This window comes from Cupressus sempervirens, chromosome 3 (assembly GCF_028749045.1).
Source record: "Cupressus sempervirens isolate cs-2001-9-10 chromosome 3, ASM2874904v1, whole genome shotgun sequence".
Classification (NCBI taxonomy): Eukaryota; Viridiplantae; Streptophyta; class Pinopsida; order Cupressales; family Cupressaceae; genus Cupressus; species Cupressus sempervirens.
In genome coordinates, this window is record NC_143120.1 from 590,658,761 (window position 1) to 590,686,726 (window position 27,966).

Below are 27,966 nucleotides of genomic sequence, written 5' to 3' on the forward strand. Positions count from 1 at the left end.
CACTTATGCTACGAGGATAAGGATGCAAAGGCCCAATGTCTCATTAAATTGCATATCCCCTCCATACTTGCAAAACAAACATGAAAGGAAGGAAATGCAAAATAATGGTATCCCTACATGCCAAAAAACTATTGAATACTAACCAACACGAAGAAATAACCACACAAATATCTTTGTGAATAATGATGTTGCTTGTGAACGAGTGAGCATGTTCTCATGAGAAGGTGAAGTTGTAGAGTCATCTCTCAAATACATTGTGTTGCGAAAATAATTGAACACCCCAAAGTTGGTGGGATACAATGGAATGAAACATTGCTCAATCCACGAGGAGCAAAACATATTGAATGTAGTTTTGCTTGAAAAATGCAAGTCATTATGTACAAGTAAGGAGAGGTGATGCATAGTTAATGTCACTACAAATGACATGTAAGGTATTGACAAGAAGTAATGGTGATGAGGGTGGTGGATTGGGTGGCCATGTGGTGAAAAGTCACATGACCACCCTACCCTATCTAATTTAGATAATACAATGGGCGGGTTCAAAGTGTGGGCTCACACATGTTTTAGTCAATACATCAAAATGACAAGATGTGAATATGTTGGACAAATGAATTTAGAACATATGAGAAATCATAGAACTATCAAAAAATACTTTTCAATTCGAATCTAAGTAAGTGATAAAACATATTAGATCCTCAAACCATTTGCCAACCCACATGATCCCCGAAATTAGAACCCCAAAATTAGGATGTGCATGTTCTCGCTCCTCTCAATAGTGGAGCGACGTTTGAGAAAAAGGAATACATTTTCAAAATGGTTTGCTATTGTCAGTTTAAAAAACGGCGAGGCATCTTCTCATACTTCCCACAGCAAATTTAATTCCACGAGCCAATTCTCAGATATACTTTGCACAGCAGCATTTAAGCGAAAGAGAAAGATGTATAGCACCAAAGAGAGAGTTCGGATTGAACTGGGAGGTGGTTCGGAGGTCGAATATTTTCCCCAATTTTTCCCTCACAAGGAGAGTTTCGAGTGGATGACTTATCTGGATCAACACATTCCCTGGACAAGACCTTCTCTTCACATCTTCGGTCGTATTTGTTCTCAGGTTTCAATTCCTTCACCTTTCTTCTATGTTGTAATCACTTTGAAGCATGTTGCTCCCGAAAATTAAGTGTCTCAGAAGTAGCTTTGTTTTGTAATATAATCGTTAAAATAAAGGGCTCTTTACTTTTGAATGCGCGGGAAACAAATGCATTTCGATCTTCGTTAGTGCCATACAACTAATCAAGAATTATGTCGAGGAAGTTTGACAAGCCTGTCGTCATCTTTGGGTTAAAGCTCAAGCTGCAATCCTAGAGGTTCAACAAGGTTAATGGAGCCACCAAAAATTGGGCCTGCCTGTACATTATTTAAATCCACCACTTTAGAAATACAACAGAGCACTCTTCACAAAGCCCAATGTTTTAGCTATGTAGAAATACCGATGTTCTGTTTTGAGGCCTCAAACAGCCCGGCGTTGTTCTTTGCACACAAGGGTGACAACCCAAAATTCAGAGCATGAGGTAGTTGTCACCCATTATTGACAACTGCACTTGGCATCCTGCACAGAGGACAAAATCTCTTGCCTGGTATGCAGATGTGAGTCTATTGGGCTTTCATCGTTTGCAGTGCTAGGGTGATTCGTGCTGCAACTCTAGATCAAAGGGGATGCCTCATCTTGGTCAACGGCATTAACTCCTATATTTTCTGGAACTTGGCTCTCAATGCGATCATGCTAATAAGCGCAAGTTGAATTCGAGAAGTGTACCCAGCAGTTCAAGATGAATTTTTTTCTATTGAATATGTCACATGAGTTATCGTCTCTTGACGACAAGCAGTAGGACTGGTCTTCCCAACTGAAACATTAGCACAACTATAATCACGTTATAGTAGGAGCACAGTAAAAATGAAAACTCACACTAAGATGCTCTGTAATTAGCAAATACAATCAGTTCGCCCAAAAACAGGGCAGAGCAAAATAGAGCATACACATAGAGATTGCAACTTTTTTTCCAATTACTAGAATGCACAGCGGAATAAAACGTAAATGGAGAGAACCAAAATACAGAGTTGGAGATATGCAATTTATCTTCTTGCTTTTTATTACAAATCTGAAACAAAATTCTACACTTACAAATATGGAAAATATAAACTCAGAAAAAAATTAATGTTTGCAACTACAAACTTCAAACTAAACTTGCAGCAATTTGAGGCTGCTTACTATATTGCCTGGAGCTGCTAAGAGCTCTCTCAGAAATGCCTTGAGCAATCAGTGCTCAACAGGGCAAATACCAACAACTGCTGCCTCCCAAAAGTCAGAGTACAAACAGAAAAAACTTTCCTTGCTGCTGCTAACAAGGTACAAACTGGCTGCTCTCTCTCTCTCTCTCTCTCTATCCAAATTTGGAAACGTTCTTTTATTGATAACCTCTGCTGTCCAAAGCATTAAAATCAGATTTAATCTTATCTGCTGGAGTAAATCCAACTGACTGTTACGTTAGGTGCTAGTTGGGATAATACTGACAAAAACAAAGTGAGCTGCTGACAAGTCAGGGTGTAACAGGGGTGGCGTTGGGGAGGCTCAGGCAATGAGATTTAACGAAGAAATCCAACAGTTAGTGCTGAGAAGTATTCCTAAATGCAGCTCTAAATGTATGCAGCCCAATAGCTATCTTTCTTAATAAACATAATAAATTTTGCCATTTAAATTAATATGATTATTAGTCACATATTTGCTTAACCTATATCTCATAACTCTACGGGCTTAGGTGGTTTTCCTTTAAAGACAACAGTTCCCTACCTTTGCATGTAGGGAAGGTTAGTAAATTCCTGCAACATGGACACTATGAGACTCCTGTCTTTTCTTCCACCTCGAGAGGATATTACCTTATAACTCTAATCATACACAAAACTAGTGTATGAAAACAATTTAACTTCAAAAAGAATTTGAATTTGCATGATACACCAAGCTTTAGTAGGTTTTGTAACATCCATGTCCACCCCATGGGCAGTGAGAGAATTGTCGGTATCCAGTTTTTAGTAACAGGGCCAGATGTGCGATTGCTTGGTTTAAAACAAAGTAACCAACTTAGATATAGGGACTTGGACACAGTAAGCCGTTGCACCAAATTTTTTTGTGAGGATTGAATACATTTTAGGTAACTTCATACTAAAAATAAATTATAAAAAACATGAATTTGTACATATTTAAAACCTAAAGATTATGCTACATTAAATTTCATCTTTAATCATATTGGAAAATAAAAAAGTGATATTTTTTTTGCAAACTGCTACTTGAGGGGTGGCTGCTCCCCTTATTTATAACATTGGAAAATTACAAACATGAGCATAGAGAGAGGCATAGGAAGCATATGGATCTGCATTGCTCATTCTATGACAGGATTGAAACATTCCTATGACAGTACTTTGGTGATCTCTACAATCTTCTTTTCATTCTATTGAGTTTCCACATGGAGGCGGTGCCTCATGAGCCATTGTATGAAAGAAGTCCATTCAAATATATAGCGACTCCATAATCTTGATCTTGGTGATGGTATGTTCATTCATGCCCTTACCTGATTTTCTATTTTAACTTGTTTTCCAACTCTTCCTATTGTGTGCAATCTTTCAATTTGGGTTGAGTCCCCTTCAATATTCGTATTGCTTAGCCTTAGGATTAGATTTTTGCATATTTTGAGTCATTCTCTTAATGCTGCAACTACCCCACAAAATTTAATTGGAAATTTGATTAAAAGCTAAATTTAATTGGAAAGATGATTGAAACATGGTTATATACTAAGTACTTTTTATAAACGTTAATAGTTTGTTTTCACAAACTTTTTTTTTTTTTTTGAGTCTTTTTGTCATCAAAGGATAGTGTTTTTCTGTTTTCATTTATTTTCTTTTCAATAATTATAGGATTTTATTAATTCTTAATTTTTTCCTTTCAAAGTTAGATGTTTTCATACTCAATTGCAAGGTTACTTACAGTGAATACATTGTGCAAGTGTTGAAGCTGGTAGCTTGAAAATAAATTTCTACTTGCTGGTGGTTGTTCTTGCTCAGGATGCTGAGCATGATATTTCATTTTTAACATTTATTTATATTGTGATACGAGTCTCCATCAGATGTGTGATGTGTCAATGTAATATCCCTTTACGGATATTTTCCCCAAACCCTTGATATTTAAGTGCAGATTCAAATCCGAACAATAAACCAATATTTAATCCAAATTCCAGAATATTAATCTTTCATAACCAGGAGATAAGCATACAAGAAAATCCAGAAAAAAAAAGTGTATATATTTTCTCCAATATTCAGAAATGCATATTAAAACCAGGAGTTAACTCAGATAACCATCAAATGCTTCTTCAAGGGTTTGCGTCTTCGAAGAAATAACCAGCAACTGTTTTCAGCTCCAGATTAATATTTGTTTTAAATAATATAATCTTCATATATACTCATGTGTGAAGCTTGTTGTACCTTTATTACTTTTCCCAATGTGATGCACGCTCATTCAAGCAATGTGGGATAAAGCACCTTTTTTGTCCTTTAGTCACTTAAGTGAACATAGTACCCTTTTAAATAAAGTGACAAGTTAAATGAACTTTAATAGTCACTTAGTCAGTAAACCATATAGTCATTAGGTATTAAAATAACTGAGCAAATGAACTCTGATAAGCATGTGCAATAGCTCGTTGGAAAGCTCTCGGCGAGACGCTTCCAACCCAGCACTAAGGTACCGAAAATACTGAGCTCTGACTGCTTACTAAAAATAGTAAGCATTTGGACAACCTGCCAAAACTACTTTGATGGGTCTGGAACTAGAAATGTCTAGGCTAAATCTCGAACTAAACCTCGTAAAGAACCTTTTTGCCCTTGAAACCTAGGCGAAGTGAGCTGGCCACACAATTATAATGTCCCAGAAAAAGGGGACATTACAAAGTCTCCCCTCTCAAAGATTGCTTGCCCTCAAGCAATCCGCTCATACCTGTAGAAACCAAATGCCAGGATCCCATACTCGCCTTGAGAATGCGGTTTTACTCCTTAGCCGATGTACCCCACCATGCATCTTCCCAAACTCAGAGTGGTGAAACAGTACAATAGGAATCAATGTGCCAAATAACTGAATGTGAGGATCCCAAGTCTCACCAAAAAGGGACACCAACGGCCATGTGCTGCTACCCCGTGTGCCACTACCCTTAGTTAGAATGAATGCCTCACTCCATGAGTGACCCTGCGAGTCTCTACTGTCAAGTGATGATGGGAGCTCGACAATATACCAATATCCATCCCAAGATGATAATGACCAAACTCTCCTCCTAGCTCCTCGATAAAAGGCAATGCATAGGGATGCTCCCCCTAGATCCCAAATGAGAACTCGTGTGCTGACTGAGATACCACTGACCAGCTCCTATGATATCTGTACCATTGTACTACTGTACCACTCCGGCGATAACTATACCAATGACAATGATAGACCCGACTAATCCGACTCCATCGCCATATCACTCTGGTGAAAGAGGAGTAGTCCTAATCTCTGGAACTCTGATATGTTAAAAAGCTGAAACACACAGATCATGATCATGTGTCTGTGTAGCAACAGATCATAGTCTGCCAGATGTAAGATACTATTAACACCTGGATCCCTGACTTCCCAAACAATATGATCCTGGGTAAAGGAAAGAGTGGTTGGTGAATCACCAACATCATGCATGCTAACACTGTCTCTAGTATACAGCTGAGTAAAAAATGTAGACACCTCATGTGGTATGTAGGGTAATGTATGCTCTCCCCATTCATCTGTAAATAACTCATTAACCCCTAATGGCCAAATAGAATTGGTGAATATACTACCACATACACAGACAAACCACTGATAGCTGGAATATACCAAGTAAAATCATCAATCAACAAGTAGCTCGTGACCATCTCATAAGAGCTAGGTGATAAAACTTTGAGTAAGCTGAAAAATCCCTCAAAGCATGCTAAGGATAAATCTGAACTTCCTACTCCACCATAAGTACCCTTGCTTACGTCAAAGTCTTCGTAAAAAGAAGGTTCACCATTAATTGTAATCTTTGAATTATCCTCACTTGTTGTATCATTAACCATGTGCTCCTGTGAAAATGTACAGCTGCTGTCATAAAAATTAGAATTTTCAGATTCATCAACTTGCTGATCTATAGAATTTTTCTCACCATGGAAAGCCTCAAATGGGGAACATGTGATTGAATCACATTGTTTGCCTTCACATCTACCCACTTTATAAATTCCTTCAATGATTTGCGTGATTTCTTGTGCCCTTGAATCCTGGTTATCTTCTTCAGAAGTGGCTGCCTCACTCTCCTTGTGCCTTCCAAATTTTATCGCTAGATCTCTATCCATTAATAGTTGCAAGTACTCATATTTTATCATTTTTAAAGTTTAAAAAATTGTATGTAGAAGAGTACTTGTGACACCACATACATTCCCATGCCTCTCTTGTATCACAATCTTCCGTATGAGATCCTCAATCAAATTGGAAGAATCATCCATTCTCGTCAACACTTGGACAATCTTGTCCTCTTTGACCAAAAGCATATCCAATAAGTCAAGGAGTGATAATGGTTTTTGACCATCTCCTTCAAACACAAGTGGGCTGTTCCCCATAGAATTTTTTGATTTTTCATCACTCAGGGGAACAACATTTTTAGATATATCCTCTAACTCAACGTGTGCTAGATCATCTATCTTGCCAACATTGCGGTCCATTTGCTCCTCCTCGAAATTTGACATAATTTCCAGCCTAGTATCATCATAAAATTCATCCAAGTTAATTTCAATGTCACCAAATAAGATGTTGGAGTTGCCAATATTGGTGGTTTAGTCAACTCTACTGCATGGGCCATTAACCTGCTCATCAGAAGGACTAGTGTAAACAACTCCATAAGTTACTTCTGTCTCCCAATTACCTATTAATATACTTGTGTCATTATTAGTGCTACTATCAGGTTGATTGATATCTTCCCTCTGCAAATCTCTGTAATTGTCCTCTGCAAGGAGATCTCGAGCCAATTCATAATATTTGTTTCTCATCATATCCGTCTTGTTTTGCAGTTCTAGCTGAAAGTCCACATAATTAATGAAGGGCAATTCTTTCTGAATTTGTGGAGGAAATCTGTTGTACTCATCATATATGCTCATTATTTCGGCCCTCATATCGGATTGGAAATTTTGGGCTAACTGCTGTTGCAACTTATAGCCGGGTATTTTCCCCATTTTAATCTTGGTAAGCAGTTTGCAAGCTTGTTGATACGATGCTTCAGTTTGTGCAGTGATAATGTATGTTTTTGTTTGGACTGCTAGGATGTCTTTGCAGTAACTCCCATTTACAATTTATGTCCCAATACTTAAATTGCATAGGCCTAGATTTTCAAACATGTTAAATTGCATGTAAAATAATGCATTCTACAAATTTAAAAAGCACACTATGGGATACCACTGTAATAATCTTTACTGCATTCAATAGCATAGTTCTGAAATCTGTAACTGGAGATTTACGTCAAATAGTTGCCATGAATAATCCATTTAGAATTACGTGCAATTGCTCGAGTTGTTTGTTCAAACATTTAGTGCTTTGTCCTGTTTGGCTTTCACCTCATTTTGATGGAGATTAAGCAACACTATCCTGCCATACAATTTTGTTCATTCTTTCGAAACCATTTCACATGTCACCATGTTGTCACCTCTTTGCAAACTCAAATTTGTCTCAAATTCGTCATTTTGGCATTCACTGAAAATATCAGCATAGAATCTATCTTTAAAGCACCCAGGTGCATTCATTTAAAGGTTCCCTTTTACATGGGCAATAAGGTGGAGCATCTGGTATTATGCCCATTTACAAACTACCTTTTCTTGAATTTTCCTTGACTCCTTTCAATATGCCCATTTAGCACTTTCAATATGCCCATTTAGCACTTACTGTGCAATTTCCCTTCATTGCTTTTCATGAATTCTCAGAAAAATACAATTATGAGGGGAGAATGATAACATCCGTTCATTAAGATCTGTTGTGACCAACTGCTGTATAGGGTCCTCGTACTTGGTGATGTTGGATTTGCATCTGATAGACTTGTCTTCTTTAAGTGTTCGAGTTCAGCTTCCTTAGCTGCAAGTGATTCCAAAGCCCTTCTCAGCTTTGTTTCTTCTCACCACGAACCCTGTAAGATTCCATTGTAATATTTTGCACTTGATTTTTTCCTCAAAATGCTGTATGTTTAGTATCTGAACATTACATCAAACAGTTGCCACCCCAAAACACCATATGACCCCTTCAACCAGGCTATTCAATTAAATCCAAATCACTGTTTAAGTTTTTAAATGGAAGATGATACTTCAGCAAAAAACTAAGAAATCCAACCTATTATGAAAGTCTCAGACCGAATTTGAAAACCAAGACTAAATCAAACTACGCACAGCAAGACATTAAATGTTTCCTTGTATTTTGAAAAAGGTAGTATTCAGAGACATCGTTTTACATTATATCTCCACATACAACAATTGGTGCCCAGAAATACACATTAAATCACAAGTCTGTTAATCAATGAAAAGTAGGGATATATAGCAAAAGACCCATAGTTGTAATGTGGTTGGAAAACATTGGAGGCAACCCACGTTTCAAACGTCTTGACTGGAACTTCAACGCCAAAACCCGATTACTTGAGAACACCACTTGGAGTCGAGCTCAATCTTGATAAATGCATAGAAGGTTCACTTTTTCCTTGTAGCAGACTTAGCCACTATTGAACGCCCAGAAATTATCCCACTGTTCGACGTGGTAGACTTCTCCTGTTCGGAATTCCTCCTAAGATGGCTTCCGTAGCACACCAGGGCTTTCACACTATCTTAAAACCCTCCTAAAGCTGTGCGAATGAGCCATATTGTGACGATTTGGAAAACACGTGATACCAATGTCTGCCAAATTATAACCTGCACACGGGTTTTAAACTGCGCGAGTCTCACTTTGGAGTGATACACCGACTGATCCCTAACTCAGCCTAAGAATGGAGTTTGCATCTGTTCTGGACTAAATTCGACTGGTGTGGTCGCAACCTACCCTTTGTTCAAGCGTTTTACTGATGTCAATCGTGCAAACCTTCCTTCATGTGATTCACCTTTCCAGTTGGCTGCCGACTGTATAAGAATGGCTAGGTTTCACTTCCAACAACACGTCTGTGTATCAGCTGCTAAGGTAAACTCTTGCAATGTATGAATGGAAGGAAAACGCCTTTGTAAGTTTTGAAACTCGTGCAAGCTAGGAGAGTTTTTTTTGTTTTTAAAAAACTCAAAACTTAGAGCTCAAACCCAAAGGTCTGTATATTCTGCTCAAATCTGCCTGGACATCCACCTTGGCAAATTTCTCTCACTGTAGACTCACTATGCTCTTACTTCTTAAAAAAAAAGACAAATGCACTTACTTAGTTGCCGATTTTCCTGCCCTATACCATTGTAAAACTTGAAAGAAGGGAGCTGGGGTAACATCCAACTCCTTAGAATGTTTCCGGACTTAAAGGGATTTCGTCCTCCCAGTCTTAAACTAGTCACAATAAGCAACCAGGCTTAAAGAGCTTTCTTTTCATAAATATTCGTGTATGTTTCCACAAGATGGCAGGATTCTTGGCTCTGATACTACAGTAATATCCCTTTACGAATATTTTCCCCAAACCTTTGATATTTAAGTGCAGATTCAAATCCGAACAGTAAACCAATATTTAATCCAAATTCCAGAATATTAATCTTTCATAATCAGCAGATAAGCATATGAGAAAATAAAGGAAAAAAAAGTGTATTTATTTCCACCAATATTCAAAAATACATATTAAAACTAGGAGTTAACTCAGATAACCATCAAATGCGTTACTGTATTATACAACAGCAATACAATAACATGCAAATATCCAAATTATCCAATCTTACAAACAGTAAAAACATTTAGATTGGCAAATGTAGATAAACCTGTAAGAAGGCTAGGTTTGCATCCAACCTTCAAATGCTTCTTCAAGGGTTTGCGTCCTCGAAGAAATAACCAGCAACTTTTTCCAGCTCTAGATTAATATTTGTTTTAAATAATATAATCTTCATATATCCTCACATGTGAAGCTTGTTGTGCTTTTATTACTTTTTCCAATGTGATGCACGCTCATTCAAGCAATGTGGGATAAAACACTTTTTTTGTCCTTTAGTCACTTAAGTGAACATAGTACCCTTTTAAATAAAGTTACGAGTTAAATGAACTTTAATAGTCACTTAGTTAGTAAATCATATAGTCATCAGGTATTAAAATAATTGACCAAATGACCTCTGATAAGCATGTGCAATAGCTCGTTGGAAAGCTCTCGACGAGACACTTCCAACCTAGCACTGAGGTAACGAAAATACTGAGCTCTGACTACTTACTAAAAATAGTAAGTATCTGGACAACCTGCCAAAACTGCTCTGATGGGTCTGGAACTGGAAATGTCTAGGCCAAATCTCGAACTAAACTCGTAAAGATTTTTTGCCCTTGAAACCTAGTCGAAGTGAGCTGGCCACACAAAATTATAATGTCCCAGAAAAAGGGGACATTACAGTCAATGTATGTTGGCACTTCTTCCATGTCATCAAAAGTGGCTCTGAATGTGGCTAAGTTGTATCTCAACATCATCATAGAGCCTCTCACAACGATTGATAAAAGAATCTCTTTGTGTATTCAAAGCAAAGAACCAAAAATTGGAATCAGATGGGAATTGGCAAGGCCTACTCTGTTAATGTTTGGTAGCTTCTGTCGGATAACGATATGGTTATTCATATGATTATATGAGATATAATATTATGTGAGATAAAAGCTTTTATATATATATATATATATATATATATATATATATATATATATATATATATATATATATATATATAATTAAGTTTGTATTATTAATTATTTGTTTATTGAATAGACATGTCTATTCATTCACCTATGCTCAATATAAATGAGAGGATGTTGCATATGGAAAACATATACCTTATTAAAGGCAATGCTTAGTACATTTGTAGCAATGATCCAGAAAACTTAACATGGTATCAGAGCAGGTTCAAATGTACCAAACTTATATTCTCTCTTCATTCAATCTGTTATGAAATAAATGTCCAAGCTTAGACCACCTTCACAAGGGTTGAAGATGTAAAATTTTCTAGGGTTAGAGTTATAGGAAAACATCCAGTATTAGGCAGGGCAAATAATTCATTGTGACAATATTTCGAAAAGAAATTTCGAGTGCCAGAGATTTGGAAAATAGTTTAGTGTTTGAAAGCATAATTTGCTGGGCTATTCTAACTAATAAATTGTAGAGCTAACTTAATAAATTTTGTTGGGGCTCGGATTAGCAATAATCCTTTGCACCCATGCCAAGCTCTCAAGAAGAAACCGGCAATGGCATCCAGTGGCCGACAAATCGGGTGCGAGAGAAATTCATATGGTTTTTCGTGTCTAAAGGTCATACATTTTGGGAATCGAGCCCTATGGTTCCATTGGATGATCCCACTCTTCTTTTTCTTGTATATGGTCGCTGATTCAATTTCGAGATACAACCACTGCAGATGTCAAACTTTGGTTGATAGGCCCAAACGATGAGAAATACGAAAGAAATCCAGTTTATCTCCATTCTGATATTCTTAATAAATCCAAGTATTTCAAAGAAAAATTGTTTGAGCTCTGGTCAATTGTTAAACCAAAGGAGATCAGAGTAATTACTTGGTACAATAACTTGGATGACTATTTGAAATGCATTCACCTCATGTATTTTGAGTTAGTGCATTTCTCTGATGTTAACGAATGCCTCCTTATGGCAATAATGAAGAATTAATGATGTTGAACACATGATCAGTTGGGATTCAATAGATTGAGTAGGAAAATTAAAATAGAAAAGACATCTCATTGATCACCATAAAAGGTAAGATGAGCTTATCATGAGGGTATGTAGAAACATATTATTGTTTATAATTAATTAATATGATATTCTTTTTGTTAAGAATATAAAATAAAGTGAAAATCATTATATAGTGATGCAAAAAGAATATCATTTTAAACAATAGACTAATTATATTGTTGGAAGAAAAGAAATAATATTTATTATTATTTTTATTACAATATTGATATCAAATAGAATGAAAGATTATTGTTTTCAAATTGCTCCTTTTTTAAAAATATCATAAGGGTATTGTAGACCCTTTGTAAGGTATGTATGATAAATTCTCTATTAACAAAGATGTTTGTTTAATATGTATTAAATTTTTTTGGTCACTTTAGATTATATGTGGCATTAATAATGAAATAATATGTTTAAAATATCAATTTAATATTTATATAGAAGTTTGAATATATGCATATATGTTTAAAATAAATTTTATTTACAAGAGCTATTTGCTTTGATCTTTTCCTCCCAGAATGTTCTTGCAAGAAAAAGAGGGAGATTAAGATTCAGAGGGAGAAGACTGAGGATCCTATTTGGTTAAACCTTCAGTAAACCCGATCTTATTGATTAAGAGGGAGTAGATCCTGCTAAGATGTTTTTTTAATGTTTAAAGAGTTGTCACAGTCAAGAGGACTGTGACCATGTGACATTTGTCTGGGCCTATCCCCTATGTATATCATGAGGAAGTGATGACTTCCAAATGATCATCACTTGTATTTGGGAGAAGTTGTTGTAAGGTGACGATCTTACAATCAACTTGTATTATGAGATCTAATAAATTGAGTAAATAGTGAATGTCTTGTATCTCAACATTCTAGGAGGCCATTACTCTTAGAGTACTTGGTGAATATCATTGATATTCTGGGAGGCCAATACTCTTGATATCAAATGTGATATCTAAACGTTTTGAGTAAGTGGTGAATATCATTGATATTCTGGGAGGCCAATACTCTTGATATCAAATGTGATATCTAAACGTTTTGAGTAAGTTGTGAATATCAATAATATTCTGGGAGGCCAATAGTCTTGATATCAAATGTGATATCAAACCTTATTTTTGAGTACTTGATGAATATCAGATGTCGATATTTTGGGAGATCAAGACTTTTGATATCAAATGTGATATCTTACCCTCAGTTTGAATAATTGATGAATATCATATGTTGATATTTTGGAGATCAATACTCTTGATATTGTATGCAATATTAATGGTGGAAAACTTCTGAGATATTCTTAAATTCCTAATATTACCAATGGTGTAATATTTGTTTTGTGTTTATCCTCCCTTGCTAAGAGGGAGTGTTAATGTTTGGTAGCTTTTGTCGGATAACAATATGGTTATTCATATGATTATATATGAGATATAATATTATGTGAGATATAAGCTTATTATTTTATATATATATATATATATATATATATATATATATATATATATATAAGATTGTATTATTAATTATTTGTTTATTGAATAGACATGTCTATTCATTCACCCATGCTCAATATAAATGAGAGGATGTTGCATATGGAAAACATATACCTTATTACAGGCAATGTTAAGTACATTTGCAGCAATGATCTCAAGAACTTAACATACTCAAATTGTGAATCACTTATGAATTGGCAAAGTGAAAAAACCGTTTGACATTAATTATTTTTAATGATTTAAAACTTATTTCATGCACCCTTAATTGAATATAATTTTAAAAACACTATAACATCATCAAATAGAAGTTAACATACATAAACAAGAAACCTAATTGATAAATCATCACATACGTAAAATGTAAGTTGTAGCTTAAGTAAATAGAAATCATAGGATCATAATGAGTCATGACATAGATATAAAGAATTATAAATGTTGTCAAATCATAAATGTATGTAAGATTAAGATCCATAAAACCAATGACATCAAATCATAAATTTATGTAAGATGAAGATCCATGAAATGTATGTCTATTTGTAAAGAAAATGAAAAAACAAGGTTCTAGCTCAAGCCTCATCATCATCCTCAAGCTCGGCCGCAGCCTCACCCTCAGCCTCTGAGTATCCTATATGCCTTCTACAAAGGCATCTAATGTAGGTCCTAGAAGACCGATGAGCCATAGCCCCCGCATGTGAGATGGGTGCATGAACATCACTAGGGCATGTGTCTATGACGTGCTTTGTGCATGCACGTGTGCGTTTGCTAGTGCCTGAACATGCTCTAGCTTCCTCCTCTGCCATGGCCACAACCTCAACCTCTCTATCTACCTGGTCAACCCACTCATGGTCTTCCTCAGTGAAGATTGCTACATCTATAGCCTTAGTGAGCCACTTTGACTCTGGATGAATCTCCTCTAGAATGATTGGACGAAGTTTGTTGGCCTGATTTTTCATAGAGTCAACGGCCAAAATTTGTCCAGTCCTATAGTGGAGATTCTAATGAACAAATACAAGATCATTCAACCTCTGCACAGACAACTTGTTTCGCCTCTTCAAGTAGATATGCTCAAACATGGACCAACTGCATTCACATCTAGAAGCGCTGCTAGGTTGACTCAAAATAAGGACGACAATCTTCTGAAGATGTGGGGTTGATTGCCCAAACATTTGCCACCATCTATGTGAAATAAGGGAAAAGAAAAATAAGTAGTCTCATTTACAAGCACAACTTTAAGGCTAAATTACAAAATCAAAAACTAAAATGCATAAGTCATAACATTTAACTTTAAGAATATATTATTCTCACTTGTTTGTAATGATGTGTGAGCCTCTATGGCTATCCTACTAGAGAAAAGTGGACCCTCCTTATTATTGAATTTGTCCAACTTAATGGTTGTAGTGGAGGCATTGCCATCACCACTCAACCCCTGCATGACTGTGTATAGGCCGGTTAGAACCTCCTCATTTGCCCTGAAGCCAAGAAGGAAACGATATGTTGGATTTAGGTAATAGGCAACTGCATGGATGGGCCTATGGAGCTGGATCTGCCATCTCCCACTAGTAATGTCCCAAACGGGCCCATACTTCTCCGACACTCCTGCATATTGGGCTCTAATGGCCTCCTTGGTCCTATCCATGCCCTTATATATGTAGCCTATAGAGGGCTTCTCCCCATCAGCAGTTCGTAGGAGAGATACAATTTTCTCACTGATTTGCATTAATGTAAACAAAATATTTGAGTCAAAACTAAATTATAAAACTAAATAATTAAACAATTAAATAATAAATAATAAGAATACGAGTGACAGAAGATGTTTTGGAAATAAATGTTTCATTGTCTATAGTACATTAGACATTTCTACATTCTGAGTAAGTTTTGACGATTAACTGGAGAGATGGTAACGTTTTAATGCTTCCTTGTTATCATCGGCTTGATCGGTTAGCTGCAACACCCAAGAACCCATGTAGCCTCAGACAAGTGGCTGCAACTATCTCTCCAAGATTATGACAATATAGTCTTGGTGCAAGTGTTATATTTTGTTTTGAAGAAACTTCATTTAAGCACTAGCGATTGAAGTTGCGTCGTCTTAAGCTAGGAAAAACAAGCCAATTGAGTGTCTGCTACGTCCAATTTACCACACATGGTATAGAAATCAGTAACAACAGGAGATTTTTTCTGTCATTGTCCTTACATGTAGTTGGAATTACATTGACCAGTTTGAGAACAAAACACCCGACTTTGTCGTCAATACAAAAGATGAGCATGGCGTGAATGTAAGGGTGGCGTCTATAAGTTTCCCATAGTGACTATTTTGGTGCCATGTTAATGAAAGAATTCAAATTTTGCATCTATGCCCAACTTTAGTCATGGAGCAAATATTTAACAATGGCTTATAATGTTAGCGTTTATGGCCATGTGTGTGTGGGGACCGCAAGTTATACTTGGGGGGAGAATATGATACTAATTAAGGATGCAAGTTTGATTATTAAATTGGTGGACTATATATGTTAGTTGAACATGCGTTCACCATCTCTGCAAGGAGTAATCTGTTTCTAAATTGGGTTGATAGTTGGAACAGGAATATGGGTTGATTGGAGGTGTTATATTAATCATTTCCATCGAATGTCTTTCCTGGTTTTGGCAATTTCTTAAAGGTGGTCGTGACTGGAAATTTTTTGGGGCATGAATATATTTGGGTTCAAACAATTCTCCTTCAATACTAACAACGTAAGGTTCTAGGTGTAATTTTTAAGAATTAATTTTCTTAACTATTCACATTGTTTAAAGAGGCGCTTCATTAATTAAAACTTCAAACAGGACAATCCAATATTGGTGGAAGTTATGAATGCAAAGATGTAAACCGAGTTGTATACTTTTAGTTTTGCAAGTGGGGAAAATTTGAAGGCAAAGTAACGTGAAACAACATGGTGAGGAAGAAGTTACCTATCGAAGGTGTTGAGAGTGAATGCTCATAAATGCTGATTGGAGGTTATATTCTGCGGGATGTACTGACAGGAAGGCATCTTCATATTTCATTACAACAGAGTTAAAAAAATCTTAAAACAAACTCAGGGAATTGCATGGTTTTCTCATTGGAACTTGGTTACACAAGCAGACAGACTGGGTTAGGGATGTGTAGAAATTTTTTTTCCTAATTGTTTTCGCCATTGGACTTGGTGCATGCAAAATTGTGGGCCCTCGTTCCCTGACTGGAAGCATAATTTCAGTATCAAATAGTGAATGGTTAACCTTTTGAATGGGCTGTATAATTGGTGTGAACTTAGGATCATTTTATTAATGGAAAAAATCATAAATACTTCAAATATCAATAGATAGCACAAAGGATTATCTCTATTAATTCAGTCTTAACCGACTGAGGAGAATATGTCGAATCAGATTGAAAAAGAAGAGGAAACACATGTGGTGCATAGATATTGTTTTATACTACAACGAAATCTCTGTCCTCCAAATCTAGAATTTAAGTATTTTCGTGGTTAATCAAATGTAAATCAAGAGCAAGACATTGGGCTATTTGTAAAGCTGATTGTGGTTGTGAGATGCGATTTCGCGTACATTTTCTATTCATTTCTCTGCTCAAGATAATCACCAGATCAAAAATACTTATCTGCATATATGTTTCATCAGGCCAAAGTCCCATAATGCCTATGTAACGCATACACTATTTTTTTGAGAATATCAAGATGTAGATCAACACCAATACAAAGCAACATCAAATCTCGTTTGGGCAGATCACTTAGTAGCAATCGAAAACTGCAAATCTTGACAAAATCAGATCTCTTATATCAATATCTAAGGGTATTCTTCAAATTGTATTATGCTATTTTGGATTTTGACAAGTGCATTTATTTCATAAGTTGTGGAAACAAATAGCTAACAATTTGCATGATAGATAACTATCAGTTTTCATGATCGATGTACCTCATAAAATATGCCCACATAAAATTAAGTGATATAAAAAAAGCATACTTGATGAAATCCAAATCAATAGAAAAAACCAAGAGGAGGCAGCCAAAAAAAAAGACACCAACAATGTAAGTTCGGGTGAAAAAAATGGGAACATAGCCAGGTAGCTGAAGCTCCTCTAGAATGGAGGGTTGATTCATCACATCAGCCATGTTTTCAATCCGGATTTTCAATTAACTTAGACTAGTAATGCAGAAGAGCTGATCACATGTTCTTATCCAGCCCCAGCCTTAACGTTGATTGGAAGGGCTTTGAATATAATTTGAAACTACAAACATCACAGAAAGGGCAATTTAATAGTAGCGCATCTCCAGCTTGCTGGATGCAATGCCCGTCACATTCTCGATAATAAGCATAGCAGATTTTTTGGGGGGAGAGTAGAGAAACGCCGAAGTAGAAGGGTCTAAAGGTAGATGTAATGCAAAAAGAAAAAAGAGTCGTCTTGGATACGATTCATGATACTCTTTATAATGGTCAGCCGTGACCCTTTGGCTACCATCGGTTTTCAAGAAGACTCTTCGAATACATCATAAATTCGAATTGAAAAGGAAAGAAATAAAGAGGGAAAAGAAAATAAAAAGGTTGGAAGAGAAGTTGGAAAGATTAAGACAATTCGAATTGCCAAATATAAAATCAATTAATCATGCCAAGTGTTAATTGGTTAAAAGCAAGCATATTAAAATAAAAAGCATGGAGAGAGAGTTGGAAGATTATAATTTGAAAATTATAATAATTTAAATGTTATTATAATTTTGAATATTATTATAATCTTACATGTACAAATAAACATCCTCTATTAAATTATTAAATGATAATGGTGCCAAATCATTTTTGCACGTACATAAATATTTATTAAAATAATATGATGAAAGATAAATTAGAATCCTTTGAGATATGTTTTATATTTTAACTCAATTATTTTAATTAAATTATTTATTTAAATAACTCATGTGGGTCCCACATATGTATCCTGTTTCAAGTTGCTAGGTCCTCTACCCATCTGCCCAGTGATGGTGATGCTTCTACCTAATTCTTTTCTGATAATGCTTCCACCCCTTCGACGTGTTTCTTGCAAGGAAATCCCCCGCAGTTAAATTATATTATCATAATAAATTATTTAATCATAATTAATCATAACGGTTAACCATCTTCTCAATTCCATGAATTCGTGATTAACGATCAACTAGCATGTTATCTTCGCTTGAAATCATAATGACTAATTATCTTACCATTTTGCCAGATTATAACAAATTAAACTGCCAATTGACTTCATGTGAACCTCAACGACTATATTTCAAATTAGGTCAAAAATTGGGATGTAATAGACATCTCAAGCAAAGAACCAAAATTCAGAATCATATTAGAATTGGCAAGGTTGACTTGACTTGTGAATCGGCTATGAATCAACAAAGTGAAAAAACCCTGGAATTGTAATGATACAAAGCTTATTTCATGCACCCTTTATTGAATATTACTTAAATACATTATAATATCATCAAATAGAAGATAAAGCCTAACATATATAAAGAAGGAACATGAACAATAAATCCTTCATATACATTAAAAAAATTGGTAATTTTTTACCATATTAACAATTTGTGGGGTTAATTTTGTCAATTTTTGGTGATCTTTGACAAAATCGCTAAGATGAGTTGCCAAGTCAAAAAAATCGCTTGGGCTTGCTCGAATTGCCGAATCATCAAATTTGCATGAATCGCCACGTTTTTTGGCTCTTTGATCTCAAGACATGATGGGCTGACTTCCTTGGTAGTGGGCAGTGTGTTTGGCCTCCATTCATTCAACTGACTAATTCAGGAGGTTGGAGGTTCATCAATCATCAATTCCTACACCTAGGATCATGCTGATAGGTTGGTTTGGGATCTAGGTATTAATAGGATATATTTTTTACAATTTTTGTGGATTATGTTGTGATGCTTCACAGTCACAAATTTATGATTAGAGTCACGCATCCTACAGATGCAACAATACTTTATAGATTGACATGGGACCAAGGATCTGGTTGATGGATGAGTTGCATTTGGACACCTTGCTTCGCAATGTGCCAAAATGTTTTCTCATAATGGGCTTTAAAGCTACCTACAGATTTATATGGGATCCCGGTACTGATTGCTTGAGGACAAGCAATCTTGAGGAGGGAGGACTTTAATGTCTCTTTTTCAGGGACATTGGAAAATTACAAGTCCATCCTATAAAATAATTAAAAGTGACTTTGGAGTTAAATTAAAACTAGTTAAAAAGTCTCTTTTAATTAAAGAGGGGAAAAGGTGACAAGGGGGAAATAAGACGAAAGAATGAGAATCTGAAGAGTCATTGTTGAGCATTAAAAGAGGAAGTCTTTTTCGTTTTTGGGCATGCTTGGATTTGAGATTGATTTTCTGGTTTCTCTTTGGAAAACCTTGGGAAGCTTCTAGCCTCCTCTTGTTGAAGCTTGAGGACGAAAACCTACAATATCTTCTGTGTGGATTGGACATAGCTCCAATTCATCATTTGTGGTGGATTTGCATCAGAATTCACATTTGGGATTACAGGTGCATTTTATATTTTCTCTCTAGTTTGATTGTGTAACTGTATTCAAAATTGGATTTTTGATATATGGTTATTGTATTGTTGATGTATAATGCAATAACGTATTTTGAGGTATTTTAATGAATATTTATTGGTTATTTGGTTTATTTTGCAGGTTTTAATTGCAAAAGCTATATGCTATTTCATGAAAATTATTTGCGAGAAAATTTGGGAAAAATATCCTATTTGTGAGTATGCCTTTATTCTGTTGTCTTCTTTTGTTAAAATTTTCTTGATGCATCCTTTGTTCGGAAGCCCTAATGGCTTCTTGCTGCCTCAATTTCTCCTTAGCCAACATGATCCATTGGCTTTTCCATAATAGAATCCAATTGGCTCCTAAAGCTACATCTAGATTGATTTGCTCCATTCCTTGGGGTTTTCCTTGACAATTTTTCTTCTTGCCTTCGACTAGTTGCCAACTGTCTCCACCATGAGTGTTGTTTGGGAGAGGCAATTGCCTCTTTGCTGAAGTTTGTATAGTTTGTTCTTTGTCTTAATATTTAATGTAAATTTAAGTTTTATTTATCTTTCATCTTTAATCATATTGGAAGTTAAAAAACGATATTCCTTTTTTGTTTTTTGGCAAACTACTACTTGAGGGGGTAGCTCTCCTTATTTGAACTTAGAGAGAGATTCATAAGAAACATATGGTCTTGCATTTTTCAATTTATGCCGGGATTGAAACATTCTTATGACACTACTATGGTAATCTCTACGATCTTCTTTTCTTTCTATTGAGTTTCCACAAGGAGGTGATGCTTTGTGAACCATTTTATAAAAGAAGTCCATTCAAATATAAATGATAATGTTTTGTAGCTTCTCTGAAATAAACTGTAGCAAATATAAATAAATAAATAAATAATATATTAGAGATATTAAATATATAAATAGTTATAAGATTATGATTATGTTAATGAAACGGACATGTCCCATGAAGGGATGCGTCTATTCTTTACTCACTTTCATATAAATATAAGAGGATGTTGCATTTGAAAAACACATACCAAAAGGCAATGTTCCTACATTTGCAAGTGATCCTCCTAAAAACAACATGGTATCAGAGCAGCTGCGAATTCCTGGGATAAGAGATTTTAGGATGGTTAGTGAGAAGACCACATTGTTCTTGAATGTAGCCCTTGCAGAGTTGTGTAGAACTGAATTACTTGGGCTCATTTGGCCAGAATTGTTTCCTTCCTAAGTTCCCGAGAAAGACCAAGATCTGCATGGACTGTGTAATAAGTAGAGGGGTATTTATAACTTGACTATAAAAGTTTTGAGAATTATTTATAGGAACAACACAGGAAATGATTGCAATATAGTTGAAAAATATCACTAACATATGGTCATACATTACACAATTTTTTAGTCACAAAAATATCAATCATAACGGGTATCTCTTGAGTTGTTACTTCTAACTTTGTTGTCCATGTGGTAATCATCTAGATTAGAATGAGTTTTCGGTTATCATACCCCTTCTAAAAAATTGTTAGCATGAAGTTCTGAGCCTTGGAGATATTGAAATAGATCAAACACATATATGCAAAACTATGAAAGATCATGGATGAGCTTCATTGAGGCTTCATATAGAAAGTCAACTCCTTTTGAGCTTTGAGGACATTGGGAAAACAATTTTGGCACATTTTTATGAGATCGATACGCATGGGCCCCATCATTGCCTTCAAACTATATCTAAGGGAGTCATATTTCAGTTTAGTATCGGATCTTTTTAGAGTTTAATCAAAGATCATAAGATGATCTATGAAGTGCAAAGGTGGAGGAAAAAAATCGCAGATATATAGAATTGAACATATCATATCTGAAATGGACAACTCGAAGAATGGATTCATTTGGACAAACAAGTCAACAAATCTACGATAGGAATAAAAATAATAAATGACATGTCAAAAAACTTACAAAGGAAAGATTAACATAACGATTGTAAATGCAGATATGGCACAGGATAAGGACCATTGACCAACCACTAGGGAGGCACATGTGTCGAAGAGCAATCCCAAGGACGGTTACGGGCTAGTACCGAAAGGAAAACAAAGCAGATTCAAGGAATGAATGATTTAAAGCGCTTACGTAAGGAGATAAGTTGTGACCAATATAAGGAAGGTGGATGCTCGATAATGTTAAAAGCACACGACATATTAGAAGAGATCAGGATTTTTGCTCAGGACAGAAGATGAAAAAGTCAATTGGAAGTGGATTGACCTAGAATGCAATAAGGAAGTGGTAGTGATTGGAAGACTTATGCGATAGTAGGATATGATAGCACAATCTAACAGAAGGGAAGATGATTTGATCGAACAACGATTGTTCTACGAAGGGGAGGAGTCTTCTTAGTTGGTCAAATGGGAAGATAGGAAGTACTCTCATGTGTATCGGATAAGACAAAGTTAATTACTCTCGGTCGTATTGGGAAAGGCAGATAGCCTAATAATGGAATTTTTATGTTTATAGGGATCTTGGGTATATCGGAAATCCCAAATCATGGGATATAATTACGATGTATCAATATAAATCTATATTGAAGAATTAAGAAATATGATACAAGTGATTGAAATATCCTCCCCATGGTCTTATAATGAGAATATATATATGAAATCGATAAAGGGGAGGAGTCTTTTACCATAGATGGCACTAAAATTCCATGGGCAGTGTTTTTCATCAAAGTATGTGACTTACAGTCAACCATTGATTAAAATCTTGGAGATTCAAGTCCAAGAACTATATGGACCCTCATTGGAGTAATCTACATCAACGATATTAATTGAGATACATATCTTTTGATTGTTATATCATGAGAACTACCTTTATTTACTTTTGTACTTAATCTCTTATTTATTGTGTTTCTATACATACTATAAGAGCTATGTGCCTTGATCTTTTCTTCTTTAGGAATGTTAATTCAAGATAAGGAACATTGATTGAGATTTAGAGGGAGCCTGACATTCCTTTAGAGGCAACCTTGAAATAGAGGGAGCATATAGGGGATATTGTTCAATCAACTTTTAGTGATCTTGGTCATATAGATTCAAAGGGAGTAAACCACGTTGAGATGGATTATCCAGTGATCAATAAATTGTAGCTGTCAAGAGGACTATGATTCATGAATATACCTCGTGACTATGTGATTCTAAAGGGCCTACCCCTTGTGTACATCATGAGGAGGTGATGGCTTCCAAATGATGTCACTTGTATTTGCAGAAGTTAATGAAAGGTGACAATCTTACAATAATTTAATTTTCTATTATGAAGATATCTTACAATGTCTATGCAGATCATGATAGATTATACTTTGCATGGTGGATGTTTATATGACAAACATTATGAGAATGTGTGTGCACATACCTTATAATTTGTTTTTTTAGTACATGGTGAATGTTATGCAAATTGATGTTCTGGAGGGCCATTACACAGAGTATTGGTGAATATCATGCGACTTGATGTTCTAGAGGCCATTAATCACAGTACTTGGTGAATATCTTGCATCTCAACATTCTGTAAAACCATTACTCAAAAGAGTATTTGGTGAATATCATGTGGTGATATTCTAGAAGACCAATACTCATGATATCAAAGGTGATAACAAACCTTATTTGAGTACTTCGTGAATATCATGTGTTGATATTCTAGAAGAGCAATACTCATGATATCAAATGTAATATCAAAATGTTACTTAGTGTATTTGGTGAATATCATATGTTCATATTTTGCAAGACCAATACTCTTGATATCAAATGGTGGATATCTTATGATCAAAATTATCCTTAAAATTTGTCATTCCTAATATTACTAATGGTGTAATATATGTCATGTGTTTATCCTCCCTAGTTAAGAGGGAGTGTTAATGTATTTTTAGCTTCTCTGAGATAAATTGTAGCAAATATATATATAAATAAAAAATATATTTGAGATATCATATATATAAAATTATAAATAACTATAAGATTGTGATTATGTTAATGAGCAAACATGTCCCACGAAGGGACATGTCTATACTTAACTCACTTTCATATAAATATAAGAGAATGTTGCATTTAAAAAACAAATACCAAGAAGGCAATGTTACTACATCTGCAAACAATCCTCCTAAAAACAACAATATAGCGATTCTATAAGCTTGATATTGGTGTTATGTTCTTTTGTGCCCTTCCAGTCTGTTTGAGGACTCTATTTTGACCGTTTTTCCAAATCTCCCCATTGTGTGGGATCTTTCAATTTTCTTTTCGAGTCACTTAGAAAGTCCTCTGCACAGTTAGCTTTTTTGAATACATGAGTTAAGAGTGCGGTTCTAGATTCCCAAGCGCAGGCTGCAGATTTCAACATTCCAAGTTATGAATTCAGGCTGGGTGCCACTCTAGATGTCATTGTATTTATAACAGTGGTTGAGTCCCCTTTGATATTCTTGTGGTTTAGATTTTAGCATATTTTATGTCATTTTCTTAATGTTGCATCTTCAGCATCATTGTTTGTGTTGTCATTATTTTTGTTTTGGAGAAATTAATGATCAACCCTATAAAACTTATTGAAAATTCGATTAAAAGCATGGTTATATACTCTTAGTACTTTGTATAAGCCATAGTTACATCGCCCTGGGGGACAAGGGAATGGTGGAACGGGGGGACAAGTTTCTGGGATGGGGCGAAAAAGGGGCCTTAATTTGGTGACGGCAAGGGGATGGCGGGGGCACGGTGGCGTGGGACAAGGGGAGATGTATATACTATACATATGGTACTTAAAATGCTAGTTATGAAAATATGTATTGCAATATAAGATACAAAGATGTAAAAGAGTAAATACTTGAACATTGCATTGAATTGGAACATCAAACATTGAACATAAATAGTCGAATCAGCAAATAGTAAACACTGTGACATCTCTCATCCTCGGCGGAGGTGGCGGAAATTGGTGGCACCACTGGGGATGGGGTGACAAAGTCCCCAAGTCCCCGGTGTGTTCCTGTCTCCGGGATGTGGGGCAAATAGGGAGGGGGATGCGTCTCCGTTTTACTACGGTATAAACACTAAAAGTATGTTTTTGGAAACATTTTTGTTTTTGATTCATTTTGTTTTTGAAGGATAGTGTTTTTCTATTTTCATTTCTTTTGTTTTCAATAAGTTTTTATATGTTTTTCTTTTAGTCCTAATTTTTTCCTTTAGGATTCTGATTTTTTCAAATCTAATTGGAAGGTTACAATTGATATATTGTGCAACACATTCTAAAAATTCTGAAGTGCACTTAAAAGGTATTAAGTCAAGGCTTCTAAGGGTCATTACATGTCCTGTTTTATGTAATTTATTATTAAAACCCAAAATGTCTTTGGTCTGGCCTTTGAAAGGCTGTTGCATGTTATAATACAAGTGTTTTGTTTGTAAAACATTCAAAATACCCCGAAAGATATGCTATTGGACCTTTTGGGCATTGTTGTATATGCCTTTGCATGCAGTTATATGTGTAAAGCAAACTCAAAAGCCCGAAAAACATATGTGGCCTTTTTATTTGGTATTCCATATTACAAAGAATTGTAATATAACAAATAAAATGAGAAATCACCATTAATGGAAGTGCGAGTTTACAAAATGCTGAGCTCTATAATGGAGTTTTCAAACTGTTGTTTGAGTTTAGGAAGACGTCGAGTTCGGAGTAAAATGCCAAGCCATCATTTATGTTCATTTTTGCTTTCAACAAACTTTATTCATAGTCATAGGTCTTGGCTCTGAATTTTCTCTTCCATGTTTCAAATCCTCGTTTTGCGTTTGAAATATTCCCGACTTGACACTGTCAATCTAGCGATGTGAAGCCCTCTCAAACCAAGGATGATGTAATAAGAGTCGTGGCTTGTTAGATGCTTAGTTTAATTTCATTTGTGCTTATGTAATGCGGTTTTGACAAGTTACATGTAAGCATAACATTTCTTGCTTGTCACTGTCTGCCTTGTAAACATGAACTTGCACAGGTATGCAAATCAGAAATTAATTTAATTGGCTAAATTTTTTTTTTCTGCTATCAGCAGCATGCATTCAAAATGAGAATATGAAAAGGAGGAACAAGTAGTTTATTTTACTGAAACCTGCAACTTCACAAATTGTTTTAATACCAAATTGATGAAATATCAGTAATTTCAAGTGTGTTCTTTTTAATATTTTATTGAATTTTTACCCTTTAAAATGGAACCTAGAAGTGCATTCTTGAGTTTCACAACCAGGTTTGTAATTGAACTCATTTGCATTTCGTTTTGGTTATAATTTGCAAGTGTGTGTCTTAACAATCTCTATACTGCAGTTCTGTTTATAGTTGAAATTGTTTGTTTTTTGTGTAGGGTTGGGCTTATTTATTATTTGCATGTAGTGCTTGATATCAATTAGGTACTAATTTCCACATGCCATGAGACATAATTCAGCCTGCTTTTAATGGAATCTTTACAAGATTGATTTACAATGTACACCAATAAACATCTCTCACATATATCCCTACGTGTTTTCTTATAGTTTGGCTTTTCTCTCTGCAGCCAAGAGAAACATGCTATATAGCCAAAGATGGCTTGCCAGTATACAAATACAGTGGATATGAGCCTGAAATTCATTCATGGGATGATTATCCTCCAATTAAAAATATACTAAAAGCTGTAAGTTAACCGATACCTTTTTCATATTTTAAAGTTCATTGCTGTTATGTGTTTGTCATGAATCCTGTTTTCACAGTAGAGGCATTGGTTAAATTGTGATTTCCATGGAGTTTTACATTTTTATTTGTCTCATAGATGTTTGTGAAATGGCATTGGTGGAGGTGGATTGCTTTTATGCTATGTGTAAGAAGTTTGGGATTGATTTTGATGTCCAAATTGTGATATGGATGTATGTGAAACGGCACTGGTGGAAGTGTGTTGCATGCATTTTGTGAGTAAGAAGTTTATGATGGATTTTCATGCCCAAATAGTGGCGAGCTTTTTGTCATCAATTTTCATGTATAGATTTGTGAATTACTTAAATCTACAAAATTATGTTCATTTATTAGCAATTTTCATGTGCAGGTTCATGAAGCACTTCCAGGGACTACTTTTAATAGTTTGTTGTTGAATCGGTACAAACATGGGAGCGACTATGTTGGTTGGCACTCTGATAATGAGCCCTTGTATGGTCCCACTCCAACAATAGCATCTGTAACACTTGGCACAGAGCGTGAATTTTTAATGAGGAGGAAGAAAACAAAGATGTCAAGAGGGGAGGGTATAAATGCATTAAACAAAAGTATTCATAACACAGAAAAAATAAACACAAATGCTAGTGAACTGAAACTTGTGAAAGCTAGACCAAACCTTATTTCAGTTGGATCAGAACCTTCCTCAAGCGTAAAGAGAGATTATGACTCAGCTTTGTCAGTATCTACTAACATATTTGATAAATTGAAAGCAGGACAGAGAGTTGTTCAGTCAAAACATTCAGAAGATCATTACTCCTTTATGCTAAAGCATGGCTCGCTTTTTGCAATGAAAGGTTACACCCAGAGAGACTGGGAACATTCAGTTCCCAAAAGAATGAAAATCCAGGGGTTGAGAATAAATCTCACATTTAGATATGTGCTTGAAAGTTGACATTTCCATGGATTACAATTGGAAGCTTGGTTGTTGCCACTGAGGATTTAATGTCATATCCAGTATAGTGTTTCCCCTTATATGATATTCACTTTTGTCAGATACCTGTGAATTAATACTTCTCATTATTTTGATACTTGGGCATATTATTCATCATTATGGCAGGATTAAAGAATACATGTTTTAGAAATTGCCATAACATTCCCTGGTTATCTTGGATCATTTGACCTGTTCTTCTTCCCAATAACAATTCAAAGAGAAGCGTTTCACATGTTATTATTATGGGTTTCACATTCCAGCATTTTATTGGGGTTCACCATGTAACTAAAATTGACTCTTAT

The 27,966-nt window shown here is 35.3% G+C and overlaps 1 protein-coding gene across 1 annotated transcript; it reads left to right on the plus strand.

The window, feature by feature from the left end:
• Positions 1-716: 716 nt before the first annotated feature.
• Positions 717-27,904, plus strand: ALKBH2 (oxidoreductase, 2OG-Fe(II) oxygenase family protein). Its single transcript, XM_089817513.1, has 3 exons — positions 717-1,108; positions 26,543-26,659; positions 27,065-27,904. Exons 1-3 carry the CDS (start codon positions 749-751, stop codon positions 27,623-27,625), a joined length of 1,038 nt encoding a protein of 345 aa, XP_089673639.1. The 5' UTR covers positions 717-748; the 3' UTR covers positions 27,626-27,904.
• Positions 27,905-27,966: the final 62 nt, after the last annotated feature.

Excerpts from the sequence above, each read along its gene's own strand:
- ALKBH2 (XM_089817513.1), top strand. The coding sequence starts at position 749 with ATGTGCATGTTCTCGCTCCTCTCAATAGTGGAGCGACGTTTGAGAAAA. Across the intron at positions 1,109-26,542 it reads TCGGTCGTATTTGTTCTCAG|CCAAGAGAAACATGCTATAT; the intron begins GTTTCAATTCCT and ends TTCTCTCTGCAG. Across the intron at positions 26,660-27,064 it reads TTAAAAATATACTAAAAGCT|GTTCATGAAGCACTTCCAGG; the intron begins GTAAGTTAACCG and ends TTTCATGTGCAG.